Source organism: Tupaia chinensis, unplaced genomic scaffold (assembly GCF_000334495.1).
Source record: "Tupaia chinensis unplaced genomic scaffold, TupChi_1.0 Scaffold000478_3, whole genome shotgun sequence".
In the NCBI taxonomy this organism is placed as follows: Eukaryota; Metazoa; Chordata; class Mammalia; order Scandentia; family Tupaiidae; genus Tupaia; species Tupaia belangeri.
In genome coordinates, this window is record NW_006159990.1 from 2,309,157 (window position 1) to 2,327,291 (window position 18,135).

At 35.0% G+C, this 18,135-nt stretch overlaps 1 protein-coding gene across 4 annotated transcripts in view; it reads right to left on the bottom strand.

Moving 5' to 3' along the window:
• Positions 1 to 1,920: 1,920 nt before the first annotated feature.
• The window catches only part of MANEA (mannosidase endo-alpha), a 35,409-nt gene continuing 19,194 nt past the window's right edge, over positions 1,921 to 18,135 (bottom strand). For all 4 annotated transcript variants that reach the window (XM_006156108.3, XM_006156109.3, XM_006156111.3 and 1 more), the window contains exons 3-5: positions 10,074 to 10,183; positions 5,081 to 5,157; positions 1,921 to 4,247 (exon numbers count right to left, since the gene is read on the bottom strand). In XM_006156108.3, the coding sequence (XP_006156170.1) occupies positions 3,590 to 4,247; positions 5,081 to 5,157; positions 10,074 to 10,183 (845 nt within the window). In that variant the 3' untranslated portion in view covers positions 1,921 to 3,589. The remainder of the gene's footprint in view (positions 4,248 to 5,080; positions 5,158 to 10,073; positions 10,184 to 18,135) is intronic.

Genomic DNA, 18,135 nt, shown 5'->3' on the forward strand with positions numbered 1-18,135 from the left:
AAAGGGAAAAAAGACAAAGATATTCATATAATCATAAACTTGTAAGACATTATGACATCAGATTCACACATTCATTCTTCCCTTGAGAAAAACTTTTCATAATGAGACAGGATCTGTTTGATTGTGACCTTAAAATCTGACTGAGGGGCATGACCAGCAGTTAGCATAATGGCTATGTCACTGGATTCCCACGTAGTCGACCACGGTTATTCCCGGACCCGGTGGCTTAAACTCATGCTGGGTGCGTGTGCGTGCATGCCCAAGATCCTGAGAGGAGAATAGAGAAGGGATTGCGGCATGGCCATCCCCTCTGGGGGGTGATTTCTCACTTTCTGTATCTCTGGCCAGTGCACGCACCCTATAGCAAAAACCTCTCAAAAAAAAAAAAAAATCTGACTGAGGGGTCAACAGGTGGCATGGTGGTTAAGATGCTGGATTCCCACATGTCTGACCATGGTTTGAGTCCTGGATGTGGCAGGTTGCTTTCTCAATTTCTCTCTCATTTGGTCTCTCTCTGCTGAGTGCATGTGCCCCGTAAAAAAGTTATAAAATGATAATGATAAATTAAATAAATAATTCTTTAAAAGAAAAAGAAATGTGACTGTTACTGGGTGGTTGGGGTAATGTGTTGAAGAATCACACCAAATGTCAGCAATAAAGCATGATGTAGTGGATTATCTATGTCTGTGGTAGGAACATGATAGAAAGTGGTGGTTTCTGTGTTGAGGATTTGCTGACCTTGCTTTTATAGACTTTCTCTTAATCTCAAAACAACTTTATAAAGTTTATCTTCTATAGTGGTGAGTTCAAATATGCAAAATAAGCAATGATGGAGAATCCTCTGTAGTAGATGTTTCTCTAACAAAACTTTATAAAGTATGGTATGTTATAATAGGTTATTAGGTAAGAAATATTTACAATTTATTCCTAGAATGAATAATGAACAGTGGCTTAACTGGATATGAGGAAAAAATCCACAGGTTGTATCTGTATGAATGTTCCTACAAAGGTGCTTAGAGATATCAAAATATCATTATAGTAATTGATTCTCATAAATTCTCCTAAATAATCAGATTATATCTATTGTGTTAATTTTCTATAGCCTAATTATTCTCTCAGAAATGGAAAATTCTTAAATCAGTTTAAAATTAATATTTTTAAAAACATACATTACTTCAATCACCACTTAAAAATAAATTTTATCATCTGGTAGGTTATTTTACCATAAACTCCAGTGCTAATTTGTGTTTCTGAAATAGTGTCTGTATAATCTGATCTATATTAATTTTTTTAGCCTTACTCTGTTATTTCTCCTAATATATAAGAAATAACATTCATAAATAGGACATAATATTAGATTTTGTACTGTAGTTACAATTACAACTATTAACTATAATGATAGACTATACTTAACAATTCCTTAGTTTTTAATATGAAGAGTTTATGGACCAGCAGTTGGTATAATGGTTATGTCACTGAACTCCCACATAGTAGAGATCATGGTTCGAGTCCAGGACCCAGTGGCTTAAACTCACGCCAAGCAAGTGTGCATGATGCCCAAGATCCCAAGAGGAGAATGGAGGAGAAGGGATTTTGGCATGGCCATCCCCACTGCGGGATGATTTCTCGCTTTCTGTCTCTCTTTCTGGCAAGCACATACATCCTATAGCAAATAAAAACCTCCCCCCCCTCAAAAAAAAAACATTAAAGAGTTTCAATTCAGTGTACAGGGATCAATTCATCACAATATGAGAATTACTTATCATAATAGTGTAACATTTCAAAATAGGGATATTATTACATACAAGAAAGTACTATCTTTTAAATAAAACATTATTTTCACCATTCTCATAAAGTATTACACTTAGTCAAAACCCAAACTTTAGGAATTACTTTAAATATAAAAAATAATTTCATCTCTATAGCTCTAAAATCTGAAATGGTGAGTAAATTTCTCTATGACTTTTGGGTAAAATAACTTACAATATTAAAAGACAATACAGTAATTCTTATAACTTTTTTCTTTCATAGCTTAAAATAAAGGTTATTAGCTATTTCTCGGGCTCTACTTAATATTAAATTTAAAGTCATAAATAATAGAATGATTACAAGTTAAAAATTGACAGGCTTAGCTGCAGTGGTTCATACTGCTAGAATATTGTGCTCCTCCGGCTGGAACCACATGGGTGGTCCATGTTGATTCTTGGTCTGCCAGGAGTGGTGCTACATGCCTATAATTCCAGTGACTTAGAGAGGCTGAGGCAGGAAGACCATGAGCTTGGGATTGGCCTGGTCAACATGGTGAGATCCTATCTCAAAAAGAGATGGGCGTGGTGGTGAATGCCTATACTCCCAGCTAGAAGACTGAGGCAGGAGAATTGCAAGAAAGAAAGATTGACATATCCTAAAAATGATATTTTGGATATTGTATCATCATAACAATTGTGAAACAACTGTTTTCCTAACAATTGAAAAGCATCTATTAACTTTTATAAAAGTACATTCTATAGCTTCTAAAATCTGGAATTCAGCACAGTAGAGCAGAAACACTAAACATGCAAAACACCTAGCATGCCACAGGTAATCCATACGCTGCTGACAATGACACTACGTACTGTGTAGCAGAAAGCAGACCTTTCCAACACAGTATGATTCACAGTAAAACTTAAGGTACATGATTTAAAGAAATCTTTAATTGACCATTATTTAAAACTGTTTTACATTCAGAGCAAGATTGAGAGGAAGGTACAGCAATTTTATTATGCTAAAGCATTTTATCATTATTAGTTATCCAAGGTCTAAATACTAATATAATAACCTTCAGTGAATCACTGAAAAAAAAAATTTTAGATCTTTTTTCTTTGATAAACATCCCAAACATACATACAATCCTATTCCTTTTGGCCAAGGCTGCAAACAGTATTTAAATTTGTGTTAAATGCTTTATGTAACACAAGCATTTATCTACAATTTTTATTTATAAATAAAAATCAAATTAAATGAAAATTTAATTGTCATCAAGTTAGAATTTCAATGTTATTTGTACAACTTTTAGCTCAGATATTTTCTCAGTGCACTGAGAAGGGTGACAATGATAATACTACCTTTAAAAGTGTTAACATTATTTTATTAAATGATTGCAATAACAGTGCTTCAAATTTTGACAGTTTCCTTTCTATAACTGAAAATGAAAGACATCTATTGAAACTAGGTGATTTTGATCACTATTTTAACTTTTTTAATACAACAGGAAGGATTTTATTTTCTAGATAAATATGAAAATTGTTTATAAAACTCTCTTAATATTAAGAAATTAATTTGCTTTTCATCTATCTGCCTAACGTATATTTTTTGGCTAACGAAATGAAAGCTTTCACTTTAGGAAGACTCAATCCAAACTTTTACTTCAAATACACAGATATGTTCTTTTTTAAGGTATCCTCTAGTAGATATAAACATCTTAAAATGCATACATTTTTGACAGTGTTGTTACTGGATACTAAAATGAAAGTAAAAATGTCCACATAGACTATTGCAAGTATTATCCATAGCAGTTAATAAAACTCATCATTAATTGTTAATGAGTGCATTAAGAAACAGACAGTGGGGGATCTAATGCGTAAGTGGCTCTTTCCTTAGTGTATTTTTCAGACCATTTGCGAGTTAGTTCTAGATAAAGACCTGGTTTATGAGGCCGATAGTCTAGGTACACTGTATTACTGGTTCTTTTGGGAACAGCTTTTTCAATCTGAGTTCCTTCATGCCATTCATTAAAGGAGGTGATAGAAATTAAACTGGGGTGAGCCTGAAGAGCAGCACTCAGAGCAGTTTCGTAATACTTCCCATTGACTCGGTTCCGAGTGTTTTGAGTGTTCCACGGACGGATGCTGGTATCTATGTATCCTGGGCCCACACTTGGGATAAATATTAAGTTGTATTTATCACAGAAGAATTTAAGGCTAGCCCAATTCTGATGTGATGAGCCATAAGTAAAGCCATTTGTAGCAAAATATGTGTAAACTCCATCAAAACCACTTTGAAGAATATCATATTTATGCTTTTCTTCTACTAGAAGTGCAATAAATAATCCGTCATAAGGAGAATTGCGAACGCTGTGGGAACCTGAGGTGGTTAACAAATTGGCCCATTTTTCGGGCTTCGTGATATAGGAATCATAGATGTAAAACATGGGAAGTGCACTGCCGGTCTTCGTCTTGTATCTGTAAAAGGCCGGATGACTTCCGTATCTGGAATACAAAAATACGCAAATTTGAAATGAATATTTGCAACTGATTTGCATAGAGTAAAACTGTGTATGTATTGAAAATGAAAGTAAGCAGGGCAGTTTAAGCACACTGTTCACATCTTTGAAGAATCAGTTATATAAGTGTAATAATTAAAAAATGCACTTTTAATTTTACACATTAGAAAATGAGATACTGAATATATTACTAAATAAGACATTACTAAACAAATGATTAATTATCCCATATTGAGGTTAACAAATGATGACTAAAGCTGTAAAAAGCTCATTATTTTCTACATGAATACACTTTTTTGTATTAGTAATAAATGTCCCATTGTTGTTGATAAGTTTCTTTATAAAAGTGTAGCATCTGTCACAATTATCAGTAAAACCCTTTAATAAAATGAAATTGTATCAATAAATTCTTTAATTGCAATCAGAGTAGATATAAATGAGAATATTATATGTGGGTTTGTTGCTACAAAAGTGGTTCACATGTCATAATCTGAAACCTCTTTGTAAAAGGACAAAACTCTATATTCATAAGATTCTAAAGATAATACCAAGTTAAAATATCACTACAACAGAAATCATAAATAGTTTTAAAACATAAAAGTAGTAAAAATAGCTGTCTTTATTTATGTAAAAAGTGATTTGCATGGAACTTCAGAAATACTCCTCCAAATGATTATACATTTGTTCAAATATTTAATGTAATTTTACTAACAATGTCATATAATCATTCAAACCTCTCAAAGAGAATTTAAATACACTCTCCCTTACAACAATCATCACAAATCATATAACAGTAATACAAACTCTGAAGAAACTCACTTGTCTATAATGTACTTGACATTTTTGTACATGTTTTGATCATCTCGATTGCTATATGGTTCTATGTGAAAAGTGACCTAAAACAAACAGAAAAATCATTTAGAGAAAAAAAAAACTATGATGTAAAAATAAAAAGTATATTCCATATGTTTAATAAATGAATTGATTTAATAACCTTAATTTAAGATGAATATTTATTGAACATAGACACTACCAGAGAATTTTTAGTAGTAACATTTACTAAGAACTTCCTCTGCAAAATAATTTGCTCATATTTTATACTCATTACCTCAGATAACCTTTACAACTTCATAAAGTAGTTACTCTTACTGGCTCAAATTTCTAAAAAAGTTAATCAAAGTTAAGATAGGTCTGATAACTTGTCCAGGGTCGCCCAGTTGATTGGAGACAATATAGCCATTTGAATTTGGACCTCAAATGCTTAACTACTTCCAAATGTTTCTTTTTATATTTATGTCTTATAAAACATATACCTTATACACTCATATATTCTATATAAGACACATAGGGATATACTCTATTTGGTCATATCATTCTTCTTTTAGAAGGACAAAAACAAATCAAATCAAAACCTGGTCCAGAAATATTTGGATTCGTTTTTGTTCAAGTGTGTGACCAGTAAGTTTACATTTAATGGAGTCAGCAGCAAATTTCTTTAAATGATAAATTGTTCTGGCTCACTTCATGTAACCTTATGTCTTCTATATTGATCCACTCTGAATCAAACTATAGAATCTCATTTTTTTTTTTTAATGGCTGAGTAATATCCCCATAGTATTCATGTGCTGCATTTAGGTTGAGTCCAAGGCTTAGCAATTGAGAACAATGCTGTAACAAACATGGATGTGCAAGTATCTTTCTGTTTTCCTACCCTTTGGCTAAATGCCAAGGAGTGGGATACTGGGTCATATTATAGTTCTAGTTGTAGATTTTGGAGGAACTGTAGATTTTTGAGGAACCTCTGTATTGTTTTCCACAGAGGTTTTACTAATATACATTCCTTCCAACAGTGTAAGAAGATTCTCTTTCACCACACCCTCACCAGCTGTGACCACTCTGTCTTCATTTTTCTGAGCCTAGTCTTTCTGATATTTTTTTCTTTTTGAGAGTTTTTTTTTTTTTGCTATAGGGAGCGTGTGCTTGCCAGAAAGACAGAAAGACAGAAAGACAGAGAGAGAGAAAGCAAGAATTCAACCTCCAGGGAGGATGGCCACGCCACATTCCCTTCTCCTTCATTATCCCCTCGGGATCTTGGGCACTCACGCATACGCACCAGGCATGAGTTTAAGCTACCGGGTCCGAGACTTACACTGCAGTCAGCTACATGGGAGTTCAGTGACATAGCCATTACACTAACTGCTGGTCTCTCTAACTGGGTTTCAAGGGTCTCCCATTGTAGTTTAAATTTCCATTTCCCTTATGACAAGAGACTCTGGACATTTTCTCATATGACCTTTAGCCACTCATAAGTCTTCCTTGGAAAGTTGTCTATTTAGCTCATTTGTCCATTTTTAAATTGGATTTTCCTTTTTTGTTAATGTGTGAGCTGCTTGAATTCCCACTTTATTCTGATTATAATCCCTTGTCTGAGAACATTTAAAGTTTTAAACATGGTTGGTTATATATATTAAAGGCCCAATTTATCAGCACAGAATTCATATTAATCTTTCCTTATCACCCTATCTTAACACTTTAAATAACTCCAGTAGGGTACTGTCATTAAGCATATTAACATTTCCTTATATTAACAAGAAAAAAAAAAGCTTTCCCTATTAAAACAGGACTTACTACATTTTATTTAATTATAAAAAGTAATACCTGTTCAACAATAATAGAAATCATGAAGAAATCCAATAAATAATCTATAGTTTCATACTTCTGCCTGTCATTTTTATGACTGAAGGAAATAAGCCAAGATGATTAAAGAACGAAGATTCTAGAGCCATGTGGCTGATAAGAGTTCCAGTGTCATAGTTCTGGATTTGTTCTTATTTGCACTATACAGATCTATTCCCCAGACACAGAGCCAAGAGAGTTGTTCTAAATATTTTAGAAAACATAAGTCTATTAAGTACAGAGTCATACTCTAATCAAAAAGTTGTACATATATTATCACCTCATGTAAACTTTTTTAGGGTGCGTGCGCTCGCCAGACAGACAGAGAGAGACAGAGAGACAGAAAGTGAGAAATCACCCCCCCAGGGGGGATGGCCACACTGCAATCCCTTCTCCTCCATTCTCCTCTCGGGATCTTGGGCATGCACGCACATGCGCCCAGTGTGAGTTTTAAGCCACTGGGTCCAGGATGCGAACCACGGTCGACTACATGGGAGTCCAGCGACATAGCCATTACGCTAACTGCTGGTCCCCACCTCATGTAATCTTCATAATCTCTATTTAAGGTAGATTTCATTACTATTTCCATTTTAGAAATGAAACTGAGAAACAAGAGTCACATTTAAAGCTAGAAATTGGTTGAGTCATGTTCAAATGCCAGAAAATTTGATTGAGATTTCATACATTTAGAATTATTCCCAGAACCTTGATAATAAACACTTCTTTTCATTTAGTCTTTTTATTTTTTTTTAGGAATTTTGCATGTATTTTCATTCATGAGATCAGTCTATACCTCTCTTGTGCTGTCCCTGCATAACGTTGAGTAAGAATTATGCAATCATCATAGAATAAATTTCAGTTTTCGTAGTTACCAGTTTCTAAAGGGTTACCACTATTGCTCCCTGTCTCCTAGTATTAACAGCCTATGCGGTGCCTGTCTACATTATGCCAGAAGATAAACCAACAGAGCAGGGCAGAAGTGTTAGCGTGTCACTTCCACAATTAGATTTAAAAAGAGAGAGGCTGCAGGTTCTATATTGGACTCTCTCAGATCATTCACTATGGAGAAGCTAGCTGTGCTGTCTTAAGAACACTCAGACCGCTGGAGACACCTCTGTGGCAAAGAACTGAAACTCCCAGTCTATCAGCTATAAGGAACTGAGTCCTTTCGTCCACCACATGAAAAAGACTCTAAGTGGATCCTGCAGCCTGAGAGGAATGCAGCTCCAGCCAACAGTTCGCCTGTAACTTCCTTGAGAGACACGGAACCAGATCCACACAGTTAAGCCAGTTTCAGATTCTTGACCCTTAGAAAAATGTGCGAGGAGACAAATGTTTGCTATTTTAAGCTAAAATATTTTAGGGACATCCACTATGAAACAACAAGCAGACTTTATACTTACTATACTTCAATATCACCAGAATAAACAATGAACAATTTTTTAAGGTTTGAATAGAACTGACAGGTGCTTTAGGGAAGACATTTGTTCTGCGACCTTTTATATTATATTCCACAAGAATTTGTCAATTCAGATTTTTAAGACCTCTTTCCGCATATACACAAAAAAACCTTATTTCTATTTTCCTAGAAAACGACCCATTTTGTATACATTTCAAATATACTGATAGAAAAATCTTAAATTCTCTGCTGTACCTATAGAAATATTCCTTTTACTTTTGATATTGTTTCTTCATTTGTTTCATTTTCAATCTTACCAGTCATTTGCCTATTTTGTGTTTTTCTCTAAAAATGGAAAAAAGTAATGATTTTTTATCCAGGCCACTGATCTTGGTGATTTTGTATTCTATTTATTTAACTTCATCCTTATTAGTGCTTACTCCATCCTTGCTAGTGCTTTATTTTAGTGTCCATGTCTCATTGGTATTGATAATGCAATGATCTGAGTGCTGTTTACTTTTATATCATCTTAAATTTTAGCTTTAATTTTCTTCTTTCTTGTTATGTATAATTATCATGATATATTAAATTTCAAACAATTTATACCATTTAAATAGTATGGTCTTAATTATTAAGTTTCAGTTATACTGAATTAGTAACAGAATGCAGACTATAACTATTGTGAATATTAAGATTAATGCTACTGTGTAACCAATTTTTGAAACATATCCTTAGATTGAAAAACAATGCTTATTTTTTTCTATTCAGCATGAAATTTTCTTTTGTAGGGCTATTTAAAACCTTTAATCATGACTTTTTGTATATATGTTTTTCTAAAAGAAAAACTTACATTGCAAGAAATTCTTCCTCATTTATAACACACCTTAATATTTGGGTAGAATATATTATACTTGATCTTACATTTGTCTTCAGACTGATCTGGACTCTATACCTAGGTGTATGTGTATGCATGTTAAATCAGGTTTAAACGCAAATAGGGTTTTATTTTAAATGTTAAATAAGGTTTAATAAAAATTAGATTTTAAAAGTATTCGAGCAGCAGCTTTTCTAACTACTTTATAAAAATATAAAGTAACATGGTTACAACACTTGATTTTTGTTCTTTTTTTTGGAGAAGTTTTTGCTATAGGGCACATGCGCTCACCAGAAAGAGAGAGACAAAAAGATAGAATGCAAGAAATCACCCTCCAGGGAGGATGGCCACACTGCAATCCCTTCTCCTCCATTCTCCTCTCAGAATCTTGGGCACGCACGCACACGTGCCCAGCGTGAGTTTAAGCCACCACGTCCAGGACTTGAATAGTGGTCAACTACATGGGAGTTCAGTGACATAGCCATTACACTAACTGCTGGTCCTGACAATACTTGATTTTTAGATCCTCAAAGTCTAAGAAATTTAAATTCATAAATACTCATTCATTTCTATATTATCTTCACAAAAAATTTTTCTATTACTTTTCTGCTAAAACAATAAATAAATCAATATAAATCATGGCTTGAAAACAGTAAAGGATCTCTAAACTACTATAATTTAGATAAGAGTTGAAATTCATATTAGAGAAATTTTCTTTATGAAGCAAATATAGTATGATTTTAAAACAACCTATCATTATTTCACATTAAGTTTTTATTTAAGATGACTACTCCCCAAATAGTAATTACTATTTTCTTGTGCAAAAGAATTATCTATCCATAACTTGAAAATAAAATAAATACCTTTAGGTTATATTTATGAGCTTTTTCCAAAATAGTTGGTACCAAGTCATCAGTAGGTTCTCCATTCTCATCACTTGATTCAGGTGGGTACCATGATAGAGCTAATACACCTAACAAAAAGCAAACAAACAAAAGACACATGGATGACTGATTACAGGCATTTTTTTTAAAAGGCAGAATAAAAATCAGCTAACTAAAAAAGAAACATTCAAAATAGTTTGTTTTATTCCTTTTCTTTACACTACATATGGTTATTTGATTACTTTGTAGAGTCAGTATTTATGGGCTCTTCATCAACTATCAATATCTTTTTCTAACCAACAGACTTCACCTTTTACCATAGGGCGGGCGCCACCACGCCCAAGACTTCACCTTTTAGAATAAGTTTAGGCTTACAGCAAAACAGCACCGAAAGAACAGAATTCTCATATCTTCTCTCCTATTCTCACGCTCCCCACACAGTTTCCCCTATTAGTAACATTTGGTATTGGTGTGGTGTATCTGTTACAACTGACAAATCAACATCAATAGATTATTAGCATCAAAAGTCCATAGCTTACATTAGGATTCACCCTTTGTGTTGTATGGTTCTATGGATTTTGACAAAATCATAATGCCATAGTGCACCATTACAGTATCAGACAGATTAGTTTTACTGCTCTATAAACCCCTGGTGTTCCACCTACTTATCTCTCCTTCTTCTCTTCTTCCCCTGACAGTAACTGATCATTTCACTGTCTCTATAGTTTTGCTTTCACAGAATGTCATATACTTGGAATCATAAATGTGGTTTTCTAGTCTGGTTTTGTTCACTAACCAATTGGCATTTTAGGTTCCTTTATGTCTTTTTATGACTTGACAGCTCATTTCTTTTTACAGCTGCATAATATCCCATTCTATAGTTATTTGTCTATTCACCTATTGAAGGTCATCTTGGTCATTTTCAATTTTTGACAATTATGAATAAAGCTGCTATTAACATTCATATGCAGATCTTTTTGTGGCTCTTTATCTTTTAACATAAGATTTAAAAGTAGTAAAATAAGCACGATTCTCCCTAGGCTACCTACTTACTTTCATACTGATAAATTACAAAATAAGTGTTAAAAACATAAACCTGAAAAGAAATCACTAACTGTAGAGAAAATATGTTTGGATCAACTAAGTTGAAGTCTCATTAGGGATGCTGGGGGAAGGGTTCTCTAAAAACTTCATAAATGTGTATTATGAAAAATTATGCATGAATTTTCATTCTTTTCTTGCACCAAAATAAACTTTTACTAACTTGTTATAACATGTCTGAACAGGATCTATTTTAAAGAAGGATGATATCAGTTTGAAAAGAACTCCTAGACTGGCCCCATAGCTTATTGATTAAGGTAAGCCAGATCCCATATGGGCTGCTGGGAAATCTCAGTCCTGGTGGTTTGAGAATCATGATGGGCTGGTATGCACATGTGCTCAAAATCCTGAAAGGAGAGAGAAATCCTGAAAGAGGGAGAATGGACTGCAGGTGTGACCATACCCCTTTGAGGGGAGTTTTCTCCTTCTCCCTCTCCCTCTTTATTTGTCTCTCATGTGCCTTCTAGCAAAATATGTTTTAAAAGGAAAGAAAAAAAATTGAGAGCTTCTATCAGAGCAACATGAATTCTGTTAAAACTGAAGAACAAATATCAAATTTATGATGAAGTTTGAGTGGAAGAGTAGTGAATTCACTGCTGTTTTATGAGAAGTTTATTGAGACAATGCCCAGAAGAAATCAAGACAACACCTTAAAGAAATCAGCAGTTTACAAGTGGACAGCTCATTTTAAGAATGAATGATGTTGAAGAAGACACAGCAGAAGACCATCCACATCAATTCATAATGGAAACATAAATCTTGTCTGTATCCTAATTGAAGAGGGCCAATGATTAATAGAAGAAACAACAGCCAATACCACAGACTTCTCAACTGGTTCAGTTTATACAACTCTGAGTGAAAAGTAAGAGTTGAGAAATTTTTTGTTAATGAATGTCAAAAGTGTTCCACCTAGATCAGTTAGAGATAAGGAAAAAACTTATCTGTAACTGATAAACTTTCAATGGACATTTTAATCAAGTGGAGTCAAGATCCTGAAATATTTATTTGAAGAAGTGTAACAGGAGATTACACATAACTTTACCAGTTCAGTTTTGAAGACAAAGCACAGTGGAAGCAATAGCTACTTAGAGGAAGTGGTCCAGTCAAAGCAAAAGTGGACCAGGTAAAGAGAAAACAACACAGCAAAAGTTAACTGGGATGCTGAGGCATTTTGCCTATTGACTTTCTACAGCCAAAGAACAACAGCATTTATTTATTATGAGAATGTTTGAGAAAGTTAGACAAAGCTTCAGCTGAAGCATCTAGGAAGGCTTTATCAGAGAGTGTTTTCCCACCACAACAATGTTTTTAACTCATTCCTCTCATTAAAAAAGGGCAAATTTTTGAGGGTTTTAACTAGAAATCTTAGGCATCCACCTTACAGTCCTCATTTGGATCTTTTTTATTTCTTTTTGTTTCCTACTCGTAAAAAATACGTAGAGGGTACACGCACCCATTTTTTTCTTTAGATAGTAAAGTAAAACAAGAGTGCATTGACCTGATTAAATTTCCAGGACCCTTAGTCCTCTTGAGATGGACTAAAAGGTTGGTATTATCACTTACGAAAGAGTTTTAAACTTGACTGATCTTACATTGAGAGATAAAGTTTATTGTTTCATCCTTTAATTCCATTTTTCATGAACTTTTTGAGCTCTCCTCATATATAAAGATACAGGTGACCTTTAGACATGTGACACTAATTTTTAAATCAACAAACTCTTTCAGACAGGTAGAGAAATACCAATACTACCAAATGAGAATATGGAAATGAGGAAACAGAAGTTTACAAACTACCAGAGAATGAAATTTTAAGACTTAAATATTGTAGCAGCCATGCTACATTCATTAAAATCACAGATTGGAAACAAAATCAACCTTTCACTAAATTTAACAGAAAAAAAAAGTTTACATTCCCTATCAACTTAAAAAATAAGAATATCAACAATAATATGAGAGATTAAGAAAAAAAAAAGGAACCTTGAGACAGTAGCTAGCATGGAAGTTAAGGCTCTGGATCCCACATGGCCAACTATAAAGTTTGAGTCATGACCTGACAACTTGAAAATCACACTAGACACATGTGTATGAATGCCCAAAATCCCAAGAAGAGATTGGATGAGAAGAGACTGTACTGTGGCCAACTGTCCTGGGGAGTGTTTTCTCACTTTATTTCTCTCTGGTCAGTGCATGCACCCAATAGAAAAAACCATATAAAAGATAACCTCTAATATATAGGGTTTTTGGGTATCTCTGGCTATCTAAGAAGAGAGTCATGATCTAGAGAAGAATGTTAATAAGTGTCTGTAGACATTGATTAGTTTGCCTACAAACAGTTTATAAGAAGAATACCACCAATGAAAAAAAGAGTGGCAATAAAAATCTTCTCAATATAGAACCTATGAAAAATTTATTTTAAGCAAAAATAAATGCAGGAAAAAGTACATGAGAAAAATAACAATAAAAAGCTTATGTCATGAAGCATGTCAAAATGATGAGCAAAGCACTCTCCTATGAGGTTAAAAACCAAATTCTGTTTTTAGTAACAGCAGACTTGTTTCTAACAAGAGTTAGTCAAATAGTTTCTAACAATAGTTAGTCAAATACGAATCTTCTAGAACTTCAGATATTGCCTTCATACACTCTTTGAAACAATTGCTTTGACAGTTTAAAAGATCATGGATACAGGACCAGCAGTTGGTGTAATGGCTATGTTGCTGGACTCCCATGTAGTCGACCAGGGGTTCAGTTCCAGACCCAGTGGCTTAAACTCATGCTGGGCACGTATGTGTGTGTGCCCAAGACCCCAAGAGGAGAATGGAGAAGGGGATTGCGGTGTGGCCATCCCCCCAGGGGGTGATTTTTCACTTTCTGTCTCTCTGTTTCTGTCTTTCTGACAAGCATATGTGATCTACAGCAAAAACCTCTCCAAAAATAAGTAAGTAAGTAAGTAAGCAAGTAAGTAAATAAATAAAAGAGCATGGATAAAAACATAAATACTAGGAGCTGGCAGATGACGTGGTGGTTAAGGGCACTGGACTCCTACATGGTCAACTGCAGTTCAAGTCCCAGACCTGGCAGCTTGCTTTCTCTCTCTCTCTCTGTCCCTCTCTTGTCAAATTAAAATAAATAAATAAAGTTAAATAAAATAATCCTTAAAACAAGTACTCACCATGAAAAATTGAGAAAATTGTTACCTTTATGCTTTTTCAAATTAATCTCTCTTTCTCTCTAACAGATAAAGGACTAGCAGGGACCATCAGTTAATGTAATGGCTATGTTGCTGGACTCCCACATAGTCAACCACGGTTCGTGTCCCGGACCCGGTGGCTTAAAACTCACACTGAGCGTGTGTGCATGCGTGCCCAAGATCCCGAGAGGAGAACGGAGAAGGGATTGCAGCGTGGCCATCCCCCCTGGGGAGTGATTTCTCACTTTCTGTCTGGTGAGCACAAGCACCCTATAGCAAAAAAAAAAAAAAAAAAAAAACAGGACTAGTATAGCAGAATAGGCATCGGTTTTAAACATACAAATTCAAATATCTCATCACTTATTAGTTATATGAACTAAGGGCAAATTATCGTCTCCCTTCTTCTGTCTTCATCACCAAAACACAGATAGTTTATACTTTACATGTTATATTCTAAGTATATATATAAATTTTCATTACCCACGCTATAGTGCCTAGTAAATGTTGGCTCATTTTTCTACCTATTCTCAGTTGTTTCTTATTTTGCTCTCTCTCTCTCCAATTACAGCTTCTTCCTAACACACACGCGTGCACACACACAAACACACACACACACCAGACATGCATTTTTGCATCTAAATACTATGGTTTCTATTCTACCTCTTCTTTACTCTCTTCCTCCAGCTTTATTACACTCTAATCCTATGATGACCAACATAATACCCACTGGTCATATAAATTATAATTAAACTAAGGTTTTAAAATTCTGTTCCTCACTCAAATAGACATAGTTCGAGTGCTCAACAGCCACATGTGGATAGTATTATCTACCATGTTGGACAAAAGAAAATAAAAGAACATTTTCAACATTACAGAAGGTTTTACTAGATTGTTTTGCCAGATTATTTTGATTCTAACATGCTAACCACCTCATTCTTGTTTCATGATTTCTGTTCCTCTTTTGTCTTCTCTGGAGGTATACTCTAAAGCTTGGAGAGAATGTTCTTTGTTCTCTCTAACCTCTTTATTATGTTTCAGCTTCTTTATTGCCTCAATTATGACTTCCACATCTCTTATTCTATCCTCATGCTATATTCCACAGCTCAATTTATCTTTGTAAGTGTCATTGGGACTGTGGCACTTACTAGCACTGAATACATAATGTCCTGGAAATGAAGTCAATGATTGTCCTACTTCTGAGGAGAGTTGGGTTATTTACAGTGGTAGAGAATCCTTGAGAGTAACCAAGAAGGACTCTAAAATAAGGCAGATAAGGATCATTCATAAGTAAAACCTATTACAGCATATTTCTATCATTCTAATTGCTTGGAAATTCTCAAGTCATCCCTACCATAGTACTTCTCACAAAAACCTTCAATATAATTAATACCCTCAACTTTTTGTTGATGTTGTCGTTGTTACTGAGAGAGATTTTTGCTATAGGGCACATGCACTGGCTGTAGAAATAGAGGAGAGAGAGACACAGAAAGTGAGAAATCATCCTTCCCCCAGAGGGTGGCCACATCACAAGGCCCTCTCCATTTTCCTTTCGGGATTTTGGGCACACACACACGTGCCTGGCATGAGTCTCAAGCTACTGGGTCCAGAACGTGAGCCATAGTTCTCCATTTTCCTTTCGGGATTTTGGGCACACACACGTGTCGGGCATGAGTCTCAAGCCACTGGATCCAGAACGTGAGCCATAGTTGGCCATGTGGGAGTCTAGCACCTTAACAAAGACACCACTACTAGCCCCACCCCCAACTTTTTAAAAGTGAAATGATACATCAAAATTGACTAATATTTAAAACAAGGGGTATAAAATCAGATATGCCTGGAAAACCAAGTCCTAATTTCTGTCTTTTGATAGGTGTGCATCCTTACATAGGATATTTTACTTCAATTTCCACACTTCCAAAATGGTGAAAAAATTCAACTTATTAACGAAAAGTCTGTTTTCAAAACAGTAAATGAGAGAATGTATTAAAAGAGTAAGAGTTCTAAAATAGTAACTGCAACTAATATTTAATATGAAAATAGTATAATGGCAAACCAATTTGGATACGTTTAACCCCACAGAGCTTGTAATATGTTCTGTAACATAAAGGAAACTTACATACTGCTTCTTTAAAACATTTTTGAGACTAAAAATCTAACAGAGAAAAAGATAAACCCATTTCTAGACACAAATACCATTATTGCTATCCTACTCGGGATGACATACTTTCAACAAAAGAAATGTAAGGCACATATGAAAAAGCAAGAAAAACAGTGCACTGCCAAAAGACAAAGCAATCAACAGAAGAATGCTCACATTCAATACTCATGTTGGAATTTTCAAAGAAAATTTAAAATTACTATAATTAATATGTTAAGGTATCTAATGAGAAAGGGAGATACTACGCAAGACCTGATGGGAGATTTCTGCAGAGAGATGGAAACATTAAGAAGAATCAAATAGGTGGGAACCAGCAGTTAGCGTAATGGCTATGTTGCTGGACTCCCACATAGTCGACCGCGGTTCAAGTCCCAGACCTGATGGCTTAGAACTCATACCGGGCGTGTGTGCATGCATGCCCAAGATCCTGAGAGGAGAATGGAGGAGAAGGGGTTGTGGCGTGACCATCCCCCCTGGGGGGTGATTTCTCGCTTTCTGTCTCTATGTCTGTCTGGCGAGCGCACACGCCCTGTAGTGAAAACCTCTCCAAAAAAATAAATAAATAAATAAAAGAAGAATCAAATAGGAATGCTATCAATGAAAAAAATAAAGCATTAAAGGGATGAACAATGCCTTCACTAGGCTCATTAACAAACTCAACAGAGCTGAGGAAAAAATTACAAAACTTCAAGGCAAGCCAAAAGAAAAAAAAAATAGGGTAAAAATAGTGAGCAACATTATCTAATAGGTTTGGGGAAAATATCAAAGTTCTTCCACACATTTAATTCAAAACTGAGAAGACATAGTTTTATTTAAAGAAATAATCACTGGCTAGTCCTATAGTCTAATGGTTAAGGGACCAGGAGCCCACACGGTAAACTGAGGTTTGGATTCCAGGACCGGTTGCTTGAGAGACACTCCAGTCATGTGTGTGTGTGCACACCCAAAATCCTGATAAGATAGAGAAATGGGGGCCGGCAGGTGGTGCGGTGGTTAAGGGCACTGGACTCCCTCCCACATGGCTGACTGCGGTTCGGGCCTTGGACCTGGCGGCTTACTTTCTCACTTTCTCTCTTCTCCCTCACTCTTCCCTCTCCGATCAAATTAATATAAATAAATAAATGGATAAATTAAATTAAATAAAATAATTCTTAAAAAAAAAGAAATGGAAGAGAAGGAATTATGGCATGATATGCTCCACTGGGAGATGCTTTTTCTCTTTTTTCTTTCTGTTTTTCTCTGGCAAGTGCAAGTGTGGTCTGACAATGAAAAAAATAAATAATCACTGCAACTTTTGCAAAATTAATAACAAATAGATACAAGAAGTTCAGAGGACATGAGGAAAGATAAGTGCCAAAATCAATTAGAGTGGATAGACACTTATCAGAAGCCATGAAACACAGAAGACAAGAAAACGGAGTAACTTATTTTTTAATGCCAAACGATGCATACACATGCAGAGGGAGGGGAGAAAGCACCCTACAATGGAAAGTGAGAAATCACTTACCAGAGGGATGGCCACACTTGGGATCTTGGGTATGCACACATAGGCACCCAGAGTGAGTTTTAAATTGTGGAGTCTGGGAACTCAACTG